The sequence below is a fragment of the Tachypleus tridentatus genome, chromosome 6, assembly GCF_004210375.1.
Source record: "Tachypleus tridentatus isolate NWPU-2018 chromosome 6, ASM421037v1, whole genome shotgun sequence".
Taxonomy (NCBI): domain Eukaryota; kingdom Metazoa; phylum Arthropoda; class Merostomata; order Xiphosura; family Limulidae; genus Tachypleus; species Tachypleus tridentatus.
This window is the reverse complement of record NC_134830.1, coordinates 16,630,901-16,656,653: the sequence shown is the minus strand read 5'-3', so window position 1 is coordinate 16,656,653 and position 25,753 is coordinate 16,630,901. Positions and strand designations below refer to the sequence as shown.

The 25,753-nt window shown below is 34.1% G+C and overlaps 1 protein-coding gene across 3 annotated transcripts in view; it reads left to right on the top strand.

Annotated features, from left to right (window-relative positions):
• LOC143251992 (Golgi resident protein GCP60-like) overlaps window positions 1–25,753 on the top strand; it is a 50,331-nt gene that overhangs the window by 7,035 nt on the left and 17,543 nt on the right. For 2 of the 3 annotated variants that reach the window (XM_076503462.1, XM_076503463.1), the window contains exons 2-4: window positions 7,981–8,053; window positions 12,037–12,241; window positions 22,467–22,751. In XM_076503462.1, the coding sequence (XP_076359577.1) occupies window positions 12,082–12,241; window positions 22,467–22,751 (445 nt within the window). In that variant the 5' untranslated portion in view covers window positions 7,981–8,053; window positions 12,037–12,081. Of the gene's footprint in view, window positions 1–7,980; window positions 8,054–12,024; window positions 12,242–22,466; window positions 22,752–25,753 lie in introns of all 3 variants that reach the window. The other variant, XM_076503464.1, reaches the window with a different exon arrangement.

Genomic DNA, 25,753 nt, shown 5'->3' with positions numbered 1-25,753 from the left:
ATTGCTGTCCACCACTCCATCTCGGACATATGCTGCTGCACTTCCTTCCACAACTACAGTGGGAGTGCAGACAGATCTCTATGTGCCTCCAAGAGAATCATTTTCAAAACAAATGAAAAGCCTTTTGACCTCCATGGTTAAAAGGTTGATGAATCAACTTCTACACCCATCTCTGTTTTTCCCATACATTCCAACAAACCTCAAGATCCACATTCTTCAGTTTCAAATACAGGCATTTCTCCTGATACATCATTTTCTCCCACCCCAAGATGCAAATCAATCATTCATTCGCATCCTCAGTCACTGGAATCCCCTTCCAACAACAAAGACCTCCCCAATCGACACAGGGCAGGATCCATGGAGGTCGAAAGATCTTCCCAGAATAAGGACAGTAAGGAAAAAGATGTGGTCATAAACAGAAGGGTTTTCTAGCCATTTTGCCTACCCATCATTAAAAATGGCCACCTTGATACAATGGAACTGTCGAGGTTTACGTTCTAATCTGGATGATATCAAAACACTGATTGCTTCCTATCATTCTGTATGTCTTTCCTTGTGCTATCTCTCTTCTGCTTCTCTGGATATTCTTCTATTTGTTGTTAACCCGATCTGGCAGGAGAATATTTTTCCTGATGCCTGGTGCCAGGCTATTATCTTACCTTTCTCTAAGCCTGGGATAGATCTCAAGATTCCTTCAAACTACCGTCCAATTGCTTTGACGGGCTGCCTCTGTAAGACCTTAGAGAGGATGGTTAATGCTTGTCTTGTTTGGTTCCTCGAATCAAACAATCTCCTCTCACTCACCCAATGTGGGTTCTCGACGACAGCACTCCACCATGGACCACCTAATTATGACTTGAAACATCAATCAGAGAAGCCTTTCTCAAACACCAACATCTTGTATCAGTATTCTTTGACATTGAGAAGGCTTATGACACAACATGGAGGTATGGCATTTTGCAAGACCTCCATATATATGGGTTACGTGGCCATTTACCCATGTTTATTAAACATTTTTTAATGGACAGGAGATTCGAAATTCGTGTGGATTTGACACTTTTGTTCTTTTGTACAGGAACTTGGGGTCCGTCAGGGCTGTGTTTTGAGTGTCACACTTTTCAGTATAAAGATAAATGCCATCACTGAACAACTCCCTCTCACTGTTGCGAATGGGCTATATGTCAACGACTTTCACATCTCATGTCAGTCGTCAAACATGAGATATATTGAGAGGCAACTACAAACTGCCCTCAATCGTTTACTGAAGTGGACTCTGGTGAACGGCTTTAATATTTCTCTCTCTAAAACTACTTGCATGCACTTTTGCTGCCAACAGGGTATTCACCCTGATCCTGAACTCCGTACCAGTGACGTTTCACTGCCAGTGGTCCCTGAGACCAAGTTCTTGGGGCTTATCTTTGACCATAAGCTGCCCTTTATACCACACTTAAAGCAGCTTCGGGTCAAATGCACAAGAGCTCTGAACATCCTCCGTGTCCTCTCTACTACCAGTTGGGGAGCAGATCGATGTTCTATGCTAAAGATATATCGTGCTCTTATTAGATCATAACTCGACTGGATCAATGGTCTATGGCTCTGCTAGACCCTCAGCCATAAAGATGATGGACCCCATTCATCATCAAGGACTTCGACTCTGCACTGGGGCTTTCAGCACCTCCTTAGCTCAAAGCTTATACATAGAATCTCATGCACCTTCGCCGTTTGCAACTGTCTTTACTATATTCTTCGAAACTTTATTCCTAACCAAAGCATCCCATCTGCGGATGTGTTTTCCTTCCTCAGTGGGCATTACTTTTTTGGAACAGTCGATCTGCCATTGCTCCTTTTGGCCTTCGCATCCAGGCACAATTGGATGAATTGGGTCTATCCTAAGATAACATTGCAGAATCTGCTGGTCAGCCCATCCCCCCATGGCTTATTACAGCCCCCAAATGTGACCTTTCTTTAAGTCATTTGAAAAAGGCAGATACTCCCGATTGGAAGTACCATCTTTTATTTACTAAAAATCTTTCGAACAATTATTCCATTCCAATTTATACGGATGATTCCAAATAAGGTAATTCTGTAAGCTCTGCCATGGTTTGTTGGTTGCGTGCAGAATCCCCTCTACAGCTTCTGTGTTCACTGGTGAACTGTACGCCATATCTCTTTCCCTGGATCATATTGAAGCTGAGCAGTACTCGACTGTACTATTTATACTGACTCGCTTAGTTCTCTACTGGCCTTGGAATGGCTTCATGTTGGTTCACACCTTGTTCTCCCTGATATTCAAAACCGACTGGCCCATTTCTCATTAACTGCTACTTCTATCCAGTTTTTCTGGATACCAGGCCATGTTGGTATTTGCAGGAATGAGCTTGCAGACACGGCAGCTAAATCTATCTGCTCAGGCACTATCACCACTTTGTCTGTTCTGTACGTGGACTGTGGTCCTGTATTCAAGGCTCTGCTCTGTGCCAGCTGGCAGTCCATTTGGAGTGAGCAACTTGACAACAAGCTTTTTCAAATAAAACCGATATTGGGCTTTGGCCGTCTAGCTTCCATAAGGTTCGGAAGGAGGAAGTTGTTATAACTAGACTACACGTTAGTCACAGTTTTTTAACTCATCATTTTCTTTTATCTGGAACTGATGCACCAATGTGTAGTTTGTGTAACACTCAAATCACTGTAAGCCACATTTTACTTTCTTGCCATCATTACAACTCTCAACAATGGCACTATTTTAAACTTGTTCTGTCCCAGGGTTTGTCCGTAACATTGGACAGTGTTATTGGTGATGGTGACACTGTCCACCTTGATAAGTTTTTAGTTTTTTATGGCCATTAATCTTTTTAATCTCATTTAAGTGTTGGATATTTATTCATTACACCTTTTTAATTGTGGTTCCCTTTTCAGAGTCACAATTGCTCTATTTCATTTTGAAATTGGGAAATGGCCAGAACATTAAATAACTCGACACCAGGACTGGAAAGGCCAACTTCAGGTGACTAACACTGCTGTTTGAACTACCCATTAGTCGTACTGGCGAGTTGTTATTACAGTTTTGCTACATGTCTTTTAACACTTTTGGTACTGGCCAAAAAGACGCATAATCCAGGACCAGGACTGGAAAGACCAACTTCTTGTACTTACCTGTTAGTCTTCCTGGCGGGTTATGATCATTACCATTCTGCTACAGGAAGTCCTTTACAACTTGACTGGATGTCAACATTGGTTTTATGCTATTTTCTGTTTTTAATTGCTGTTTTGTTTTATCTTTGTTTCCTTTTATGAATTTTAGTACATTTACTTTACTTTTACCTTTTTACAGGACATTTGGCTAATTTTCATTATGATTTTGCTATAAGTCTTTTTAACACTTTTATTTTACCTTTTGATAATGGCTGTTATGACAACATAACCTGGAACCAGGGGTGGAAAGACTAACTTCAGGTGACTGACGTTGGTTCTTGTACTTACCTGTTAGTCTTACTGGCAGGTTATGATCATTAACATTTTGCTCGAGAAAGTCCTTTACAACTTCTCTTACTCTGCTTTCTCTTTTAACATTGTAGACTAGGTGTCAACATTGGTTTTATACTTTTTCTGTTTTTCAATGATGTTTTGTTTTACCTTCATTTCCTTTTATGTATTTTACTACATTTAATTTATTTTTACCTTTTTGCTGGACGTTTGGTGCTGATAGCCTAGCAGCTTGGTGCCATAAAACACTAAATCAATCAATCAATAAATTATTTCAAAATTGTATGGATATATTTGCACACAGTAACACACTTGAATTGGAGTTGTTGTTTTTTTTTCAATTAACAACATATGGTCAGAGAATAATTTAAAAAAATTATAACTCAAAAAGTAGGTTCAACATCATCCTGATTTTTTGTTGTTGATCATATTCAGAGATGTAAGAATATGTGGTTAAAATCTGAAAAGGCTGAATAACTGGTGACATGGTCAAACTGTGGTCTGAAGTAGGACTATTTTTAGCTAAATCATAAAACGTTGCATGCAACTACATTTTTTTACAGGAGATCTCATAGACTTTTAATTACAACAATTGCTGATTTACCAACTGATATGTTATAGGAAATTTGAAAACAAAATTCAGCTTTGTTTCATATTAAGTCTTAGAGCTATAGATTTTAAATAAATCAATGTTTTTTATGATTTTGGGTTTTCAGGTGATTTATAGCCTCACTGTGCAAATCCTAAGAGAGATAAACTTTGTTTGAGACCATTTTTGAATTCTGTGAGATTAATTCAGTCAGTATAGCAAATTTCAGTCTGCTACCACCACTATTCTTTGCAGCTTTAAGCAGCCAAAGTTGCCCGAAAATGAATTTGCCAAAAATAACAAAAGTTAACTAAATTTTATAGGGCTGTACATCAGAAACTATTAGAGATATTGATCTAATCATTGGCAGTTTTTCATTACGTGGTTAGATGAGTACATGTGAATTTTTTCAAGGCATTCTGAGGGGGTCAACTGGAAAATTTTCCAAAATCTGGTTGATTTGACATGGAATGACCCAAATAGTTTTAAACTTAAGTTTACTTTGGATACTAAGTTTTAGATCACTGTTAGTGTGTTGTAGAAAAAGATTTACTGGCTTGTACTTTGTTTTTGGAGGTTTTGTTCCAAATATTGTTAAATAAAATTTAGTTAAAACTTTGTTCCATTATCCATATAAAATATCTGGTATATATGAGGTTTTGTAGAGAGAAGTTAATAACATTAAAGAATTATTACATTAAAATTATTTTTTCATTTATGTCATAGATGGAATACATTGTAATTATTTGAATAAGCAAAGTTTTTGTAAATCGTGTATATATGAAGTTCTTAAATATCTGTTTTGTTACCACCTTAACATAAATGGATAAACTTATTAAAAATAATTTAATGTTGTTGGTAGGATATATTTGCAGATACAGATAAGATGTGCATTTAAACTGATCTTTTACCCACAGTCTTATTTATATTTAAGAACTGTATTCCTGCTTTAAAATCAGTATGTAGTTTATAAATGTACTTGTCCCTATTGTTAAATTAATAAGCATACTACTCTAAAACTCCATATTCAATCAATTATACCAGAACTTGCTATAAGAGAGTGTGATATTACTGTCAGTTTTAATATACTTTATATCTTATTAAGAGCCAATGATTAAAAAAAAAAGTACAAATAAGAGGTCTAGCTCATTCACAAGCTGAGACTTAATGTTTGTGTATGATCAGAAAGTGAATTACTTCTAGTTATGTAAACCAAAGTTAAAAGTTGGTAGTTTGTGTAAAGCTGGAGTATTTTTAAATATTTTACCTTCTATAGTGCAGCTAAAAATGTACATTTACTGTTCAAATATTTCATAAATTTTTATTTTCATTAGAAAATAATGGTTTCTATTTTTAGTTTCCAACTTCATGCTTTGTTTTCTTTGTGAATGCAATTTTGAAGTTTTTATTATTTTTAAAGGAATCATTTTACTGTATGATAAGCATATTATCTCTAAAAGCTGTTTACATTCTCAATAACTCAGCAGTTTCTTGTATTCAATTTTGTCATTTAAGTATAGTTAAATATACTTTAATGTACTTAAATCATTTAGTCTAATGATAAGAAAGTGCAAGTTGTTTCATTTTATTGGTGACTTTGTTAACTAGTTGATATAACTCATAATAGTTGTAGTTTTGTTTTTACATTAAACAACATGTGGAGTTAATCTAAAATTAGTATTGCTGAATCTTAATATTTTATAATAACAATATATTAATTATTGAATATAAAATATTTTTTAATGATATTGTAATATATATGTGTGTGTTTTTTGTGGTTAGTTTTGTGAATGTTTTGTGAATTTACTTGATTTGGAAAAGTTTTTAAGGTCTCAAGAAAAGTGTTTTTTGTTACTTCATCAAATGTTAATTGCTCAATGAAATATATACGGAGTATTTATATGGAGAGCCATTGTTGGCCTTTGGTATGTCATACATGGTATTTTTGTTGGACATCCACATACTCAAGAAATTCTGTTAAGTTTTACACTATTTACAAAAACATGAACATAGTTTTATAATCAAAATATTTAAATGTTCATAATAAGAACAGCAATATTTGTATTCAGACTGTGGTATTGCTATATACATGCAATCATAAACACACACACACATTGCATTTAATTGTTGATAGTCTCACTTAAACTTGATAAAATTTGGATTTATGAATATTATTGTGTATAATGTTGGTTAATTATTATACAGAGATGTGTGTGTGTACCTGTTTATTTACATTTGTTAATGTATTAGTGATTATCTTCTGATACGTATTAAAATTACAATTATAATGATATAAAACTAGTAAAGTATTAGTGCATTTGTACTTGTGAAAAATTTCAACAAAATGTTGTTACACAGTGAAAGTATGTAAGTGCTATTTGAAGTGTTATAGTTTTGGTTTTAAATATTATTTGCACTAGAATATTTCAACCACCATTTTCTGAACTTTACATTTTAATTTACTATAATTTTTATGATATTTGTTTTATAATAAAAAATCTTGTCATTTGGGAGAACAGTTTGTGTTACTTTTTTCTTATAAAAAAGACTAATTCTGACAAGGTACCTTACTTCTGATCACATCAATAGCTATTCTTGTTTAGTGCTGTTTTATATTTGCATTTTCTTTTTCATGCCACAAACCTTTCACCTCTTTGCACTTATAGGTTCACATGGTTTAACTGATCCTTGCATGCAAACTATCATTCTGCAGATATCCACCGGTATTAGTGGCACACTCCCTCATGACTTGTGTGACTCCCTTTACTATTGTACCTAACCAGCACTTCTCATTTGACACTGCTCATGTTCAGACAGTTTGTGCTCTCTTCAAGTGTTGTTTTGTTTTCAACTTTATATCAGTTTCTGTCACCAAGTTTAATACTTATAATACAGTAGTGATATTTGTAACCTATAATAAAGAGGAATTATTTTATATTTCCAGCCCATTTACAGAACTTAATATATAACTACAAATAAATTTGAATATGAATTTCCAAATTCTGAGTTACCACTTTAGAGGTTATACCTTCTATCAGCACATTTACCCAGGCTTTAGGTAGTGGTCCTAGACTAGGAAATTAGTGGGTTTAATTTGTCAGGAGATCACTCACCCAAAGTACATTAGTTCATTTACTTCTTTTGTCTAGATTGAGCTAATAATGTTTCATTACAACTATTGAGTGGTGGTGGCTTATATCATTTACCAAGAATGCATTCATTCTTGTTCCCTTTGTGGTAGTAGTTGGTGGATTTCCCTATTTGAACCCACGCATATGGCATACATTTTCTAGCATGTCGTGTTCTAGGTGCTTTTGCCCTCATTGCAGATCATCTTTTCAGTCCTGACACGCTTCCTCCCAAAGAGTGTCCTCTCCATTCTAAAATGTTTGGTGACTCTGTCTTCAGTACTCCTTCTTGGGAAGTGTTTCATTCCTATCTTGATTCTAGGCTATCTCTTTTGTTTTTTCTTCCATTAGGATGTACTTCTCACAGTTTTCTGCTCAAATCTGTCACACCTCTTCTGCATCTGGATGGTGAATATACCTGGTACAGAAGTAGTGCAGTTTCCATGTATGATCCTTTTATTACAGGGTCCCCTCATAAAGGTATCTTTTGGATGTTTTCAAAGGATACTTCTACTTTTACCCTTCTCCTATTCAATGTAGGATTCTAGCTGAGTGTGTAAGAAGTAAGATACCTTGTTTTTGGATTTGTGGTTTACAATGGTCTAATAAATATACTGTATCATTCTAATATTTGAATGGGTGTAGAAAGGAAACTGGTATTATTCTGTTTGTTTGAAGATAAATTTTCATTTTGATATACATCTGCACTGGATATATATATATATATATATATCTGACTACATATTTACCATTAAAATTGTTATATCATTGTTACTTTAGGGAACATTTGAGAAGGGGAAAGTCCAGTAATTTGGCGTGACAAACTACAGTGTTTTATAATCATTTAAAGAAGGTAAGTGTTTTCTAGAGCACATATATGAAACAAAAATCTAGGTGTTAAGCCTACAATCAAGAATATCAATTTACCTGAAGCATGAGTAACTTTAAGGATTTGTTCTGTAACAATTTTGACAGTGTTTAAAAATAACTTTTTGATAGATATATCAGTTGAATTTTTTAGCTGTAGGATTGCTAAAGTATTTACACTAAAGCTAATATTAAAAAATGCAGAATTTAGCTTTAGACTATGTACTGTATTGTATAAAATACAGCTTATTAGATTAAGCCATCAATATTTGTTTCGAGCCATTGAAATGAACAGTTTTATAACCACAGTGTTCTTAGTGGTATTTGCATGACATTTTTATTTAACCAGCTGTATCACATAAAACTAATGGAATTGGTAAAATTGAAAACAATACATTTGTAAGCATAAAAATAAAAACATGAATTTTTGGTGTAAATATGGTTATCAACTATAATTTGTATCACTTTTGTTTTATGTATCATAGTAAATATACAATGAATTCAGTGATGTTAGGGATGCTTGTATGTGTCTTAGCCTATAACATACATACATTTCTGAGTCAAATTAATTACACTGAAAATTGTATTATCCCAGAAAATACTTAAGGTTTGTGAGATATAGTAAGATACTCTTGTTTTTACTCTATACATTGCTGTCTCAGATTTAAACAAGAAACCTGTTGCACACCGAAGGATTGCTTTATTAACTTTGCTGAAGGGTTAATCCAGTAGTGCTTGCTAGTAAACAACTTTTTAAAACTCAAACTACTACATTCATTGCTAGAATCCTCTTTCTTTGTCATATATATCAGTTGGTCAAGTCCACAAGATCATATAGCATGAACTTTTCATATAATAATGTTGTTACTTATGCTCAAAGCTGCTGAGGATAAAAATTGTGAATTACCTGTTACCCTGTTTGCTTTTTCAAGAAGCTGAATGACATTTTAATAAATTTATTGGAGTTAATATGATGTCAGTTATAGCTTTTGATGAGTAACTGTTTGTTCAGTGCATATACTGTTATGTCCAAGAATATAAAAACGGCATGTGGAATTTTAACCTATAATGTTGGATAGGTCTATAGTAGACATTGTCAGGTCTGTTTTCATACTGCCTTGCCATTTGTCAGTGAAAAGGTTTTATGTGTTGTTTTTTTTCTCATTTTGATTGAAGAATCCTCTAGTATTGCATGTAGACATTACTATTATTTGTTTTTCTGTACCTTAACATGTTAAGGACAAGAAGGGGCCTTTTGGTCCATCAAGACTATCCCATCCACAAAAAAACAACTCAAATCAAGTCTGATAATTTATTATTTATTAAGTCTTCTCCTGAACTCCTGACCATTGACAACTATCAGTCAGTTTGCTGCATCACTACTAAAAAGACTTTCTTTCAATTGAAAAGTAGACTTAAGAGATTGTATGATGTACAGATTATGAAAGCATTTATTTTGAAATGAAAACAAAGATTTGCATGGGCCAGGTTCAAACTCTGTACCTAGTTTTGTATAAAGTTATTTTTACTGCTACTCATTGGAAACATTGAAATCCTGGTGAGATATTGTGCAAAAATGGTATTGCTAAGGGAGAAGTAGCATATTTCAGCTTGTAATTGTGACATTAAAAACCTTATAAAAATACAGAAAGGCAGCCAAAAATCATCAAGTTAACACAGATAACATGATTTAAGTAATAACTTTCTAAAATTATCCAAATTAGGCATTTTCAGGATCCTACTAGACTAGGTCTGTGAGTATTAATTAGATTGTTAAATATGATTATGTTTAAATGTTAAAGTTACTAATCTAATTGATTTTTATAACTGACCAGTTAGCATAGTATTTTGTTACTTTTAATGCTCAGAGTATTTTTGTAATATAAAAGGTAATTTCTTTGAGATGTACACATATCATTAATAACCAAAATTAGATCTATACCTGTTGCCCTTATTTTCTCTCTTTTTTAAATAAGAAAAAGTAACAAAATCTTTAATACATCTTACATCCTTGAATTCAAAGAAGAGGAATTTTTAAACATCTTTGACTACAGCTAGGGGCCCAACATGACCAGGTGGTTAAGGCACTCGACTTGTAATTTGAGGGTCGCAGGTTCAAATACCTGCCACACCAAACATGCTCATCTTTTCAGTTGTGATGGCATTATAATATGATGGTTAATCCCACTATTTGTTGGTAAGAGAGTAGTCCAAGAGTTTGTAGTGGGTGGTAATGACTAGTTGCCTTCCCTCTAGTTTTACACTGCTAAATTAGGGATGGCTTGTGCAGATAGCCCTTATGTAGCTTTGCACAAAATTCAAAAACAAACAAACTATAGCTAGGTGATTTACTTGATATAGTTGATAACCTATGACCAAAGATTACATCATTTAATGTCATCCAAACTAATTAATTGATTGAAATTAATATTTTTGATTATCCTTTTTTATTTTTGTATTTATATAAACTAAATTAGGATTCCTCATTATCACTATTTTTGATTATGCAAGTTTTCCAGTAGTCAAGATTATTACAACCAAACTTGGTTCTCTGTTTTTGTTATGTCAAAGCTATGTAGATTATCTGCTGCTAATTTTTAACTGTTGATTAGAGAGAAGACAACTGGCTGGCAGTGCCCTCTGTCAAGCCTTTTTTTTTTCTGCTGTGTGTGTGCGTGTGGCTTTGCCATGAAGTGTTTTCTGATAATTTAAGATACTCTTTTAGTTTGATTTATTTTTGAATTGCAAATTCTGGAGAAAAATAACATTTATAATATCAATTTCCAAACATTGAGCATAGACAATTTAATTTTTTACTCTGACAGTAAATTATCATACTGTTAATTGTTTTTACCCTGCTTCATGTAGTAATATAATATGTATATAATAACCTGTTACTCTTATACATATGAAGAACATTTTGGACATGTAGACTGAACTTTTTCTAAGGTTGAGAGTTTGTGAAAAGCTGCACCACTTAAAACATTTGGTGACAGGAAATAGATATTTTGGAACATTTTTAGTGTGATTTTTAATGAATTACTCTTGAACAATTTTAAATTATTGGAATTAAATTTAAAATATTTTGTGTTTTGTCACAGAATTTAAACATTACTTTTATCTGCAGTTTAGTTGCTGTTTAGTCTTGTTAATCAATAATGCCTGATTTATGTCCAGACTTTTCTCGTCGTGTCTTTTAATAATTAGTTAAAACTAGTTCTGAAGTCCGAATGTGTCATGTCTGTGAAATGCATGATATTGTATACTAGTTTATTACTGATTTTGTCTTTATTTTACGTGTTTGTTTCCATCTATCTAGTCATTGAGTCTATGTACAAAGAATTACATTTAGGTGTTTTTAGTATGAAACTGTGTCTTTATACCTGAGAAACTGTTGTATTATTTTCTTGGTTTAAAAACTTTTAAATGAATTTGTAGGCTAGTTGTATTAAAGAACTTGTATGGTTGATTTTTTTACATTTGGTATATGCTCACTTTTAAATAGTCATTTTATAAATACTGATTGCTTTGAAATGGCTACCCACTGGCATATTGGTATGTCTGTGGACTCATAACACTAGAAACTGGGTTTTGATACCCTTGGATGGCAGAGTACAGATAGTTGATTGTGTAACTTTGTGCTTAATTCCAATAAAACTGTTACAAAACTGCTTTGAAATGTTGAATTTTACTTAAGGCTTTCCTCTGTATCAACCAGAAGTGACAGGTAGTTGCATGTATTTGACTGTGTGAGTGAACCTGTGTACAGGCACATGTGCTTTGAACAACTGTGTAGTGTATACACTGTAGTATTCAAATAAAGCACATAATATATTGCATTTTTGAACAGTGTAATTTTGGAAAATTTATGGTACATCTATGTAACAATGTCTACTGAATTGAAATATAGTGGAATTTATTACATTATAGTCTTATCTTTTTATGATAAACTTGCAGTTTTCTTTATAGGAAGAGTATCCCCACTTTTTAGAAGCCAGTCTTGGTAATCCAAGAATGCAGGAACCAATAAAGGAACAGAAAGTCAAGCACCAGCAGAATCAGACTGTAAATCAGTATCCTTATAACTTTACAATGACCGAAACCCACAGTCACAGTAGTGAAGATCATGACCAAGATAGTTCTGGTGAAGATACAAGTGAGGAAAACTCTGTTGGTAAGTATGATTAGTTTTAAATTACAGATGGAACATCAAAACATTTTATTAATCTTTATATTTGGTACAACAGAGTTGATTGAATATGGCAAACAATATTTGGTGTGTCTCTCTTTTATTTTAATAACTGCAGACAGTCTTTTGGGCATTATTGCAATGTATTTAATCAAAGGTCCTTTAGAATTGTATTTGAAATGTTTTTAATACACTCCCATAAAGTTTTTTTGAAAGTAACTTTTGATTTGTCAAGTTTGATTTATTGATTTATCAAATCCCGTATCTGCTCAAATGAGTTGAGATTGGGGCTCTGTGGAGACCATTGCATCATTTTATAGACTCTAGTATCTTCTTTCCTAGTTTATTAATTTCTTCATAGGTTGGACAAGTGTTTGATGTCATTATCTTCTAGGTAGTAGAATCCTTTACCAGTAATACATAAACCACTGGGTTTTCTGTTTCTTAGATGTAGTTAGTGACATCTCCATCTACTTATATGCATATTGGGTTGACAACCTATAAGGTTAGTGTTGGCCATTAAAGGCATGATGGACCAATGGGGAATTAGAAATCGTTCCTGAAATGTAAAGTCTGGAAGCACAAAGTTAACTGTTACTGGTCAATGTCTTGTGTGGACTTGTAATAATGTATGCTTAATTACTTTTCCTGCTAATAATTCACAATATCTTTATTAACTTGTGTTTCCAGCTTATTCTATTTGTCTTTCCACACTTTCGGTAATACTAGATTACTTTACTAGGTTTCTCACTACCAGTACTGGAAGAAATGCTTATCTGTTTTACAAAATACCATTTCTGATTACTGTCATCTAGTTAAAATGTAGGTCATACAGTTTCTTTTTTCTATAGTTTTGTTACTTCTCTTACATTTAGTTTGACCAAGCTGTACCTGCATTTGCATGTTGATTGTATAACTTGTGATAAAGTGTTGAATGAATAAAATGCCAAGAACTCGTGTAGTTGCGTACTGTGAAGTAGTATGTTTTAAATATGGTAAATTATTTGAACATCTGGTTCACACTGCCAAGTGTATAAGCTTATAATAATGAAGCAGCTGCTACACGCTATAAGTAACTTATCAAAAATAATTAACATAAACCTGATTTGAAAAAAGAAAACGTTCTTAGATTATTAGATGACAGGATATTGGCTTGAAGGTAAGGTAGTTAGAATTTATGTGAAAAGGTAGAAAAAATTGTGAATTTCTGAAAAAGGAAAGCTTTTTATACACAATTTCTACAGAGATTGTTTGATTTCACACTTATAAGATCTATTCAAGTGTTCTAACCAATGAGGAAGAAGAGCAGTGTTGTATAATATATAAAAGGTATTTAATAAGTATAATCAAATAAGTTAAATGCAAATCCTCATTTGTCAGTGTTGGAAGGTAGAGAAACCAAATTCAACAGAATTTAAAAAACAGTATACATATGTTTTAGTAGATTTATATATATATTTACTTTTGTGGTTGAGTATTCAGTATGGAATTTGAATTTTGAAAACATTTGCTTTTATCTTTCATCTACTTTAGTGTATTTTTGAAGTGTTTATAATAATGTATCACTAAGAAAAGGTTCTGAAATCTCCAGTGAAAAAAATAATTGTAACTAAAATCCTTATCAGTTTTGAATTAAAATTGTAAACTTGTATTAGAGTAAAAACAAACAAAAAAACTTTAAGTATTGGTTTTTTAATTCTATCTTTAAATGTTTTCAACTGATGTGTCCTTCTTTTTTGAGAAGTAAGGGCTTTTCCTTTGTGATCTGCTTCTGTCTTAAAATTATGTTTTGTAAGACCTTTATAAGTCATGCTAATTGTAGAAAATACTCAATTTTTAAAATCACTCTAATTGTAGATTTCTGTTTGAAATACTGAAACTCCAACTGCACTGAATGAATGCACAATTACTTTGTGTGACTTTCTAAGTTAGTTTTTCCCTCTGGGAACTGTCATATCCTTTTTAATATTTAGTTCAGTAAAATGTATGGACAAGTAAATAATATAAAAATGTTAACTAATTTCAATAAAATTGATTTGTTTATTTAATTTTGTTTAATTAATAGTAAATTCAAACTGAACTTCATTTAAAATTCACAAAATAAAATAGAGCTAATCTGAAGATTGAATAAACTTTCATTTACCTTCTAATACTTCTTAATTTATTTATTTGTTGTATTTAATGTGTACGTGTGCAAAAAAAGTGTGTTAAAAGCAAGTGATTTTGAAAATTTATATTTCTCTACAATCTTGTACTTTAGTTATAAAAACTGCTAATGAAAATTCCTAATCAGTGGTTCTTTGGCAAAAACTAAAAGAAAAAGGAAGTGCCAACTAAATTGTTTTTGGAAGGTGGCTGCTGTCACTGTGTTATGTAGATGTGTATGCTTATTTTGAAATGTCCAGTGGGAAATCTTTTTAGGTTGTATTGAGTTAAGGTTTTCATGGATTGTTATGTTGCACCAGGTTTGTCTAAATTAGGTAAGTTATAATTATAATGATTTTTAATGTTCTTATTTGCAATTCAGTCCTTTTTTTACAACTTGCTATGTGGAAGCTTTTGCGGTATGTGATAAAACTGTTAATAGAATGTGCATCTACTTTGGTTTTTTTCATAATATATTAGTGCAAAAATCCAAAAGTATAATTGTGCAACTTGCTCTATACAGTCTTTGGAAAAGTACTGAATATTCTTTGACATAAGTTTTATCTTTTGAATAGTTTAGGGTTTGATGTAGTAGTATCATACTGGTAAAACCTTGTATTGAGATTTCTAGTCCACTCATGCATGTGAATACTAAATTCACATAAACTAATAACGTAAAGTTCACAAACATGAATTTGGCTAATTCAGAATTTTTATTGTCTTTCCATTTGATTTCACTTGTGAATATGTCACTTACACACTCACAATATCTGAATGTTTGTGAATTATCTTTTCTTTTAAAACAGGTTTTTCAAAAAATCTTAGTGGTTAAAATATTTTCCTGCTTATTTTATTTGATATGATAATGTATGCTTACTTGAGCTCAGTAGATTTTTAGTAATGTAGCAAAACTAGCAAAACAAATACATACACAGAACTAAAATCTAATAAGGAAATGTATGTTGAGGATTATGCAATGTAGATGGTTTATTGTTTTCTTCAGGTAAGTACTTGTAAAAAGGATAATTTCTGACAGTTACTGGATTTCTGACTTTTAATGTCATCCAGCATTTTTCACAAGATTGTTCATGTGAGACAAAAGATTTGGGTTTGTGTGGATAATACTTTATTGCTCATTTTACTTGTCCAGTTACATAATTTTACCCTCAGGTATCCAATATTCTTGTCTTTTGCTGATTATTTTTAACACACATCTTTATCCCTCATGTCGAAGACATTCCCTTGGTCTCAGAGCATTTTGCAGTTGATTTTTATTTCCTCTACTTCTCTAATGTGGCCATTCCCCTGTTCATTTGCCTTCTTGTTACTAGTTTGTGATTAAGATTATAGGTACTTTAGTATCCCAAGTTAAATTTCTTTATTCAAGCCCTTTCTTAGCCCTGAAGTTTGCAGGAATTCCCAATTTGATTGAATTATGAGCTGTGACTACTCATTATCAATTTTTGCTTTTTTACATTGTTTCCACAGTGTCCCCAACTCTACCTTCCACCATTGAATCTCATCTTCTTATTTCTTGTTGTTTTTATATTCTCAACTTCCTCTTCTGTCTGCTATCAGTCCATCGAGCTCACCAGTGATGTTCCAGCATGTTGGGTCCTGTAGGTCCCCATTTGTCATGGCTTCAGCTACTGTTGTATGACTTTTCCATCCACACAAGGGTGTTTCTACCTTTTTTACCTGCAGACGTTTTCTCCACTTCCTTTATTTTCCTCTTTCTTTTCTCTCTGCCTAATGTCTCTTTGAAAATGTGTTTGTTGCCACTTTTCCATTATCAATCAGCATCTTATTCACTAAGGGGGGTGGGTTGTTTTTCAACTCATTCTCAACTGTAATCAGCCTCTTCTTATCTACCTATAGCCATTGGACCTTGGTGTTGTTAGGATTCATATCCGTCTTAATCATTGCAAGTGTGTGGTTTTATGTTTGGTGTCCTTGGCTTTGAGGGGACTGCTTATTCCTTGGGGTCACATGCATATGCATTTCCTCAGTTGATGCTCATTCAACCAGTGAGATGCCTCACAGGATTATTTGACTTAAACTTAATGTTTCTCCTGCCCCTTTCTCCATTCTAATATTTGTGTGGGTGGGTGGACTGATCACCTGTCACCATCAGTGTTCCATTACCTCCATCCAATTTGGACCTTCTACTCTTCACATTTGATTCTTTCTTTTGTTGGGGAGCATTTCTGATCATCTGTTTTGCACAGAACCAGGAAGACTCCTCTCTCCATATCCATGTACTTGAACTTCTAGTACATTGATACTATTGTTGCTATACCTAATGCATCACTTAGTTATATTTTGTTCCAACATTTTTTTTGGTTTTTCTGATGTTAACTACCATAGGGTTATCCAATCCAGTATCCTTTGCTTTCAAACCCTGAATATTTCTTCTTTTACCAATTCTCAATGAATTGGTTTCCTTGCCTGCCAGATACCAGGTTGTGGACCACCTCTATTTACTGGACCATATTTTGCCTACATGTTTCTTCTCCCCCTGTTTTTATTGGAGGTTTCCACTTAAGAACCCTACTCATTGTTACCCTTTCATTTTCATGCTTCCTTTTCCTGGCATTGCTGCTATCCACTTTGTCTATTTGTTTTGCTTGTCATAGTGATTACTCACCTTTATGGCCTTGACTAGTGGTACTACTTGTCATCTCCTCTTGGTGGTACCCTCTGACTGGCTTAACCTCTGTTTTCTGCCATGAGTTAACCACCCCTTCTTCCTATTCCAATTATACACTATATTACTTGTAAATCTGCCATATCTTTTTTTTTCCATCACTGGATCTTGTTCTTCCATCATCACATTTGGTTTTGTCCAATTCTTCACCTATGGAACCAGAGTTTACCACTCTAGTATTAATTCACCTACTATCATATATCTACCTTCCCTTTATCCAGCTGTTCAACAGGGTTCAGCTGTTTCTGCCTTTGCTTGTTATTGGGTAGCCATGTCTTCTTCATTTTGCCTTCCTGATACCACATGGTATTTTCTCCCATTTCCTTGAGCTTATTTAAATCCTACCTTATCTGTATACACACATTTGCTCCATTCCTGTACCCATCTGTAACCTCGGTGCCATTCTGCAAGCTTTTACCTATGGCTATTTAAGCCATTGGCAACTTGCAACTTCTACCACCTTTTCAGACATATTCTTTTTTTCTCCTCACTTTTTGTTACAGTTGTTTTCCTTTTTCTGTTAGAAATTCATCTTAGACACCTTCCATTGACCTTATTTCTTCTTCTTTACAGCCCATCTTTCTTTAGCCTTCAGCTGCTTGGGAAGGATACTTACAGCTTTCTCCTCTCTCCTATCATCCTATTTTACTCTTTTATGTTTATTAGGACCTAGGCAGAATTTTCTGCTTTGTTTGTGCTGTTAATTGCTCTTTAGGTTGTATCTCTCACTTTTGGGGTTTCTGTCTCCATCTTTTCATTCCTTGGAAATCTTTTTCCTCCAGGGACAACTATTCTGCTTTTATTAGTATAATCTGCCACATTCTTTGTTTGGTCCCTCCATTTAAGACGTTAATGTTCATAGATGGTCTGTAATTCATACCGTTAGATTTATCAGCTCTCTTGCTGCTCATTTCCTACCATTACTGGGCAAAATCATTTAGGCTGGCACGTGGAATATTTTGCATAATTTGCCACCCATTCTCATTTATTTCTGACTCTCTTATCTCCTGGAAGTTGCTGCCTGCCTTTGTTTGCTGTACTGTAATATACTTGCCATCTTTAGACGAGTGAGTACATTTCTCTTTGGTTTATGGCACTTGCTTCCTGGATTCTGCAGGTGGATGATTGTTTGCTACAGGATACACTTTATTTCTCAAAAGTTTGCACTGAGCCAGGCTAGTGGAAAGCACCCATACCATAAGTCCTGGCTCCATACATGTCCACTGTTGAGATGAAGTGTTCTGCAAAACCATTTGAGATGTTCTTATGGTATAATCTAATTTAGTTCTACTTTTTGATCCAGACTGTACCTATTCTATGGATTATTATGGAGAAAGTCAGCAACAAGGGTGCTCTGCCTGCTTCTCTGGCTCATGCTTGCTGGCTTTTACAAGAAGGATTACATGGTCACCCGTTACATTGTCTCCAATAAAAGACCTTTCCATCAGACATCCAGTGGTGTGGGGCAGGCATTTTATATGGGTCTACCCACTACAAATTATTTTCCCCTTTTAGTTACGAAAATGAGACAATTAATACTTACCAGTTCCTAGCCAATTTAGTGGCAAACCATGGAGAATTCTCACTGATCAGAATCTAACAGCTAGGGGCTGAAAACATGATGTCAGTCAGTGGGGTAGTGGTGACACTCAGTATTGTGCAGTTCACCTCTTTTGTAATTATACTCATAACATGCCATTGTCCTCCATCCTTCTGTTACTTAAATGTTGGTTCCTTGTCAGTGTGGTGTTGGATTAACGTATATCCAGCTCATATAAGTCCTAACACATATGGTTTATATGGATCCTTTTTATACTTCAGACTGGAGAAAAAAAGCCCCAATGCTGCATGGATTTGAACTGGAGTTGACTGATTATGTTTCTGTTCCCCTCTCCTACCATTTCTGAGATGTCATGTTTCATAGTGGCTTGGTGTTGGTTGTTTATTATGTCTGAACTCATATATCCTGCGTGCATTGTCAGAACAGAAGTCACTTTCTCTTTTACGTCCTGGTTATGAGGTGAATATAGTTAGGTTTTGGACTGGAGCTGTTCCACCAAACATCTATAGTCATCACTTGTTTAGTTGAGGTAAGTAATTATGAACAAATTGTGCCCATGTACTGCAGCAGATGATAGTCTAATTGAATTGATGTATGCATTATTTATATATGTCATGACATCTATGCCCTTCTCCTGCAACTGGTGTCTGATGGTAGAGTTGTGGTAAGATACACCAAAGGAATGTATTCTATGTGTTTTTCTGCATCTGGTATTAGTCTGAGAGTTTGACATAGAGTTGAGATCAATATGTAGTCATAACTTCTATGCCCTCCTTCTGCAGCTATTGTCAGTCCAATAATTTTGATGATAGAGTTGAGGTACAGTCTGAATGTGCCTCAACTATGCTACACACTGGTTTTCTGTTCTATTATGTGCATGCACTTGGACAGCCATGTTCTTATTCTGTCTATCTCTGTAATATATATCGGGGCTTTTTTGTTTTTTCATCCCCTTCAGTCTGGGCAAAGAGCATACCTTGAAGAGGATGAGATGCAGTCTCCCACAATTGTGCCCTTATGGAGCCTGTGCTATTGGGTATCTCACTTCATTGGTTTTCTTTTGGTAATTTTTGAAGGGAGCATATTTAGGTAACTTTCACACTGATTCCTTTACTATTTCAGTGTGGGATTCTAGTTTTTTGTGTGAAAAGGTGTGCATTGCCTTGAAAGTTAACATTTGTCTTACCTAGAAGTGTGTTTCTGATAGATATTTACCTCTAACACCCTTCACACCCATCCTCTCCACTTCCATTGCAACTTAGTTTTCCTTAACCAATCATGCAATGATGATCATGAGTGGAAAAGCATAGAGGGAGTTAGTGCATGGTCAAGCTGTGTCTTCCTCTTGTTAGTGAAAGGATTTTGCTGTATAATAACATCATCATGCAGTGGCATAAATCACAAGAAATCTCATCAGTTTAGGTGGGAGTTACCTAAAGATTAGTAGCCTGCAAATATTTAAGGAGAGGAAAGCTTTCTGCATGCAGAGGTATCAATCAGAAATACATTTTCAGGTAGGTAAATATTTCTCCACAGAACCACCCTTCTACTTTTAATGTGACTCTTTTTGCCTTGTCATGAATTAACCATTGGCAAATGAAACACACCCAAGGTAAGTACTGAACATGGAGGATGTCACCATGTTGGCAGAGGGCTGTGGTATTGTGCTTATTGCATTATAGATTAGTTCAGTATATTTTATTACATTTAAGGATGGGAGTTTCATTCGATGGGTTTTGTCATGTGCAAAAACATTTTCAGTAGTGATGCAAGGTAATACCTCTCAGGACTGTGGAGAAGTGAGTACCTATCTGAAATACATTTTCAGATAAGAAAAGTGTTAACTTTTGTAACACTTTTATGGAATTAGTTTGCCATTGTTCTGGAGTGATTGGTACAAAAAAATATTGTATATTTTTATATGTAATGAGAGTTTGTTATATAAGAAAGTACATGTGTTATACAGGGTGTTCAGAAAGTTACTGTACACTTATATATTTATTAACAGACATGTTTCAGTATAGAATACAGGAGGTAAATATGAATGACAATTATAATCAATGTTGAAAGTGACCCCGATAGCTTCAATGCAGGCCTGGATCCTTCTTATTTTGTTTCTAAACACTGCTATCAGTTGCTGGCTTGAAATAGACTGAATAAAATATGATCACAAAACTGCATAGTGACTTTCTGAACACCCTGTATATAATATTTAAATTTTTTTTAATATGAAAGTATTCTTTGTGTCTCTGTTGATATTCTCATGTCTTAAACTATATTTAAAAAGAGTTTCATATTAAAACATCACAGTGAATAATTGTTGGAAAATCCATTTTCTGCTTTTTTTGTTTATTCTTAATGTCAATGAACTATGTTTACTTTTTCCTGATGATGAGAAACCCACTTGAAGTAAAGATATATCTCGGTAAGCTGGTATGGGTATTAACACTTTTACTACTAAAGCAGAGAACAGCATTTTGATCTAAGAAGGTCGAAACGTTGTTCTCTACTTTATTAATAAAAATCTTAATACTCATGCGAGCCATCCTGAGATACATTTTAATGTTTGCTTTTATTTCAGTCACCTTTGTTACTAACTTTTATAAATCCACTCTTTATTCAGCTATTAACTAGATATACTTCCAGTATTATGATAATAGTGTGATATCTGGTAACATGAAGAATCATTTAGTCTTGAGGATTGTGAAAATTAGGAAATGTACCATAATTACTAGAGGACTCCAAAGCTTGAGTTGGTTCTGTGCTTTTTTGTTAATACAGAGCTCATTTTAAATTTCACTGTTTTTTTTAAATGTACACCAAATATTTAACATTCAGTCTGCAGGTGAATGAGACTGAATTTGGGGAATTGGATTACCTATGATAGTGTTGTTGTTTCAAGTATTCAAGTTAGGACTAAAATAAATTTACTCTGATAAAGGGTTTGATATATTAACTTCAAAAAGCACACTTTACTACTAAAGGAACTTACTTCTAAGTACTGTTTGACCATGAAGGTTTGTAGTTTAGGTGGTTGGCTAGACTGTATATCCCTTGTACAAAATAGTTTATCTGGTTGTGTTGAGGTAGGTATCATATTTAACCACCTTATAGCAGCAAGTAAATTTTGTTGTGCTTTCCTTGTCCATCTCTATTCACAGAACTTGTGAAAACTGTGAAGAAAATGGCTTTTTAGAGCTGAGGAACTAATCTTGTATTGCTTAAGGTGTCTTGGTCACTGCTATGTTTTGTATGGATTTTACTCCCTAATAGTCTGGAAAGTAGGGTGAAATGTAACTAATTAATGAGCTTGTTGACTAATTAATTAGCAAATACCCCTAACCTCCAAGCTTTATGTTGCAGTGTGTAGATTTTTTCCTATAGCTTCATATAAAAGTGTTAAGTTGTTGTGATGACTTTTTGTTGCATGTTGGTATTTAAGTAGAAGCATTTGAATTTTGGTTTGTTTGTTTTTCTTGTAGAAATAGCCAAAATATATTTTCACAAGTGTTGCTGTATAACCAAATGTTTTAAGTCATTTTGCAAGCACTATTTTCATACCTAAAAAAAAAAAAAAAATTCAGACAGTGAAATTATTTAGAAATCTAGATCCAGTATGAATCCTGGTAAAAAAAAAAAATTCTGTTTGTGATATCAAGGCAAAATTTCTGTTTCAAGTGATACTGTAGAGTTATTAACCAGATAATTAAAAAGCACTAACAAATTTCACGAGTTTTTGAATTGATTGTTCTGCTTATTTTTGTTTTTAAGTTTTACACTCCATATTTTTTCATCAGAACTGCCTCCAATTGCTGCAGCATCTTTATGGACTCAGAGAGACATTAAAGCCTTTAAAGATTCTGTGCGTAAAGAAGGTGGAGAGGGTATTATTAGAGTAGGTCATGGAGAAACTGTGACTGTTAAAGTCCCGACACATGAAGACAGTACTTGCCTTTTTTGGGAGTTTGCTACCGATGGATATGACATTGGATTTGGTTTATATTTTGAATGGACAAATACTCCAGGAACACAAGTGTCTGTACATATTAGTGATAGTGATGAAGAAGAAGATGAAGATGAAGGTAAGAAATGGTGAATTCTGACTTGTAGTCTTCATCATTTTGTAATTTGTAAAACAGTACATTCAACATAAATAGCTTCAATTACAGTTTTACAGCTATTGAGACTTTTTAAGTTGTCACAAATCTTATGCCTGCCATGTTGGAAGTACTCCCTTTCCAAAACATGCTTGCTTCTGCTGCCACTTATGGCTGTTACTTGATTGTCAGGGTTTTTTCTTTGCTTGTCTAAGAAATGGTCTGATTTTTTTCTTGCTTGCTCCTTTAATGCCTCACTCAGTTGCTCTTGACAATATTTGTCTCATGATACCTTCCACCTAGATCAGTGCACTGTCCATCCTGGTATTGTATATAAGCACCTCATTCAGATAATTTTATCATTTTTTCTTGACAAAGGGCTTAAACATAAGTTTATCCAAAGAAGTGCTGTGATAGTTAATGTCTTTGGTTGGGATTTCTGTGCCTCGGTTCTGCACTGGGGCTTTCTGCACTTCTCCAGTCCAGAGTCTCATGAACATCCTTTATACCTTTGCCATCTGCAGCTGTCTTTACTGTATGCTTCAAAACTTTGATCTTTACCACAGCATCTCACCTGGGGCTGTGTTTTCCTTTCTTGGTGGGCCATGCTTTTTTCAGAACAGACAATCTGCTAGTGTTCCTTTTGTCCTTCATATCCAGGAACAGTTGGATGAATTGGGTCAGTCCTTGGATAACATTGCTGTATCTACCGGTCAGCCCATCCCACCATGGCTTATTACAATCCCAAAATGTGACCTTTCTTTAAGTCATATGAGAAGAGCAGATACTCCTGATTGAAAATACTGTCTGTTGTTTGCTGAACATCTTTTGAACCATCCTTCCATTCCTGTTTATACAAATGGCTCGAAATCAGGTGACTCTTTTGGCTCTGCTATGGTTTGTTGTGGTTCAGTGGTTGCATACAAAATCCCCTCTACAGTTTCTGTGTTTACTGCTGAACTGTATGCCATTTATCTTGCCATAGATCACATAGAAGCTATGCAGTTCTCAAATTACACTATTTATACTGATTCCCTTAGTTTCCTACCGGCCCTGAAATTGCTTCATGTTCATTCTCATTGATATTCAAAACCAACTGGCACATTTCTCTTTAATATCTGCTTCCATCCAGTATTTATGGATATCGGACCATGTTGGTATTCGTGAGAACAAGCTCGTTGACACTGCAGCTAAATCTGCTTGTTCTGGCATTATCACTGCCATACCTGTTTCGTACATAGACTATGGTTCTGTGTTCAAGGCTCGGCTCTGTGCAAGTTGGCAGTCGACTTGAAGTGAGCAACATGAAAACAAACTTTTCCAAATAAAACCCTCTATTGTACTTTCGCCGTCTTGCTTTTGTAAGGATTGGAGAGATGCAGTTCTTCTAACTAGACTATGCATTGGTCACAATTTTTTTAACTCCTCCTTTTCTTTTATCTGGGACTGATGCACCAATGTGTTGTCTTTTAAACATTTTTTGGCCCAAGGTTTATCTATAACGTTGGACAGTGTCATTGTTGATTGTGATACTGTCCACCTTACAAATGTTTTTAGTTTTTTAAAAGCCATTAATCTTTTTAATGCTATTTAAGTTCTTAATTTATAAATTAAACCTTTTTTTTAATGCAATTCCTTTTTAAGAATTAAAGTACAACTAGTTCGATTAGAAAATGGCTGTGAAGCCAAATAACTCGAAACCTGGACTGGAAAGGCCAACTTCAGGTGACTAACACTGATTTTTGAACTTACCTGTTAGTCATCCTGGTGAGTTATGATAATTAAAATTATGCTACAGAAAGTCTTTTACAACTTGTATTACTGTAGTTTCTCTCTTATTGCTGTAAACTAGATAAAAAAAATTGGATTTAGTGCTATTTTGTATTTAATTCAAATATTAAACTATGTTTTGCTTTACCTTGATTCCTTTTTACAAATTTTAATAATTTTACTTTAATTTTAACTTTTTATTGGATGTTTGGGGCAGATAGCCTTGTTGCTTTGTGCCATAAAATGCCAAAACAATCAACCAACTAATTTCCATGTAACCTTGCTGATTTCCATACAACTTATTTTTAATAATTCATTAACAAAAACTTGTTGAAGTGAACTGCCACTTTCAGGAATGAATTCCTAGGTTACTGTTTCCAGCATGGAGGCTAATCAGCCTTCCCTATTCCACCTCTCAGTGGTTGGGGTGGGTTATTCTCAGTTGATGGTGACTGTGATCTGATTTGTTGTGAGGTGGAAGCATATTGGTCCAGGAATCTCTTTATGTGGAGGTTTGAGGCTGCTTTTGCTGATTATTCAAGACATTGTGGAGAGAATGTGGACTTTTTTTTTTTTTCCTGACATCTTTGTTTAGTAGACTAGCTTTGCATGAGGCAAATTTGGATGAGCCACCTCCTGTTCCATTTTTCAATTAATCAGTTGAGGTTTTGGGGCTTTCCCTGGTTGTTTATGAATCTACTTCCTCCTTAATGGTGGAAAAGTCTAACTGCAACTACTTAGCTTTTCATCATTCATTTAATATTGCTGTTCATGTAAGAAGGTTTGTCACTCAGTTTTGGCTTGCTTTGGTCTACCACTGCCAGGAGGATATGTATTTTAATTCCAAAAGACTCGTTCCTTTGTTAGCCACGTGAGGTTCTAGACTGGACCTAGTGATAACTTTGAACGAATTACAATTTTTTCGGATTCGTCTGACTTTTACTACTGTTGTGAGATGTTTATGTTCCCTCCAGATTTTGTTTGAAGTTTCTCAGCATTCCTCACATCCATTTGATAATTAGGTTCTTTGCTGACTTCTGCCTCAGTAAGATTGACAGCTTATACTCTTTCTTTGTTTTCCTAGCATGTATGTTGTTGGGACTTATTGGATAGAGATACCTTGTTAGAGGGAGTGTATCTACCTGCTGCACCCTCATAAGTTATGTAAGGCTCTTTTTCTTCATTCCATGATGTTTGTAGACATTCCAGAGGCATTA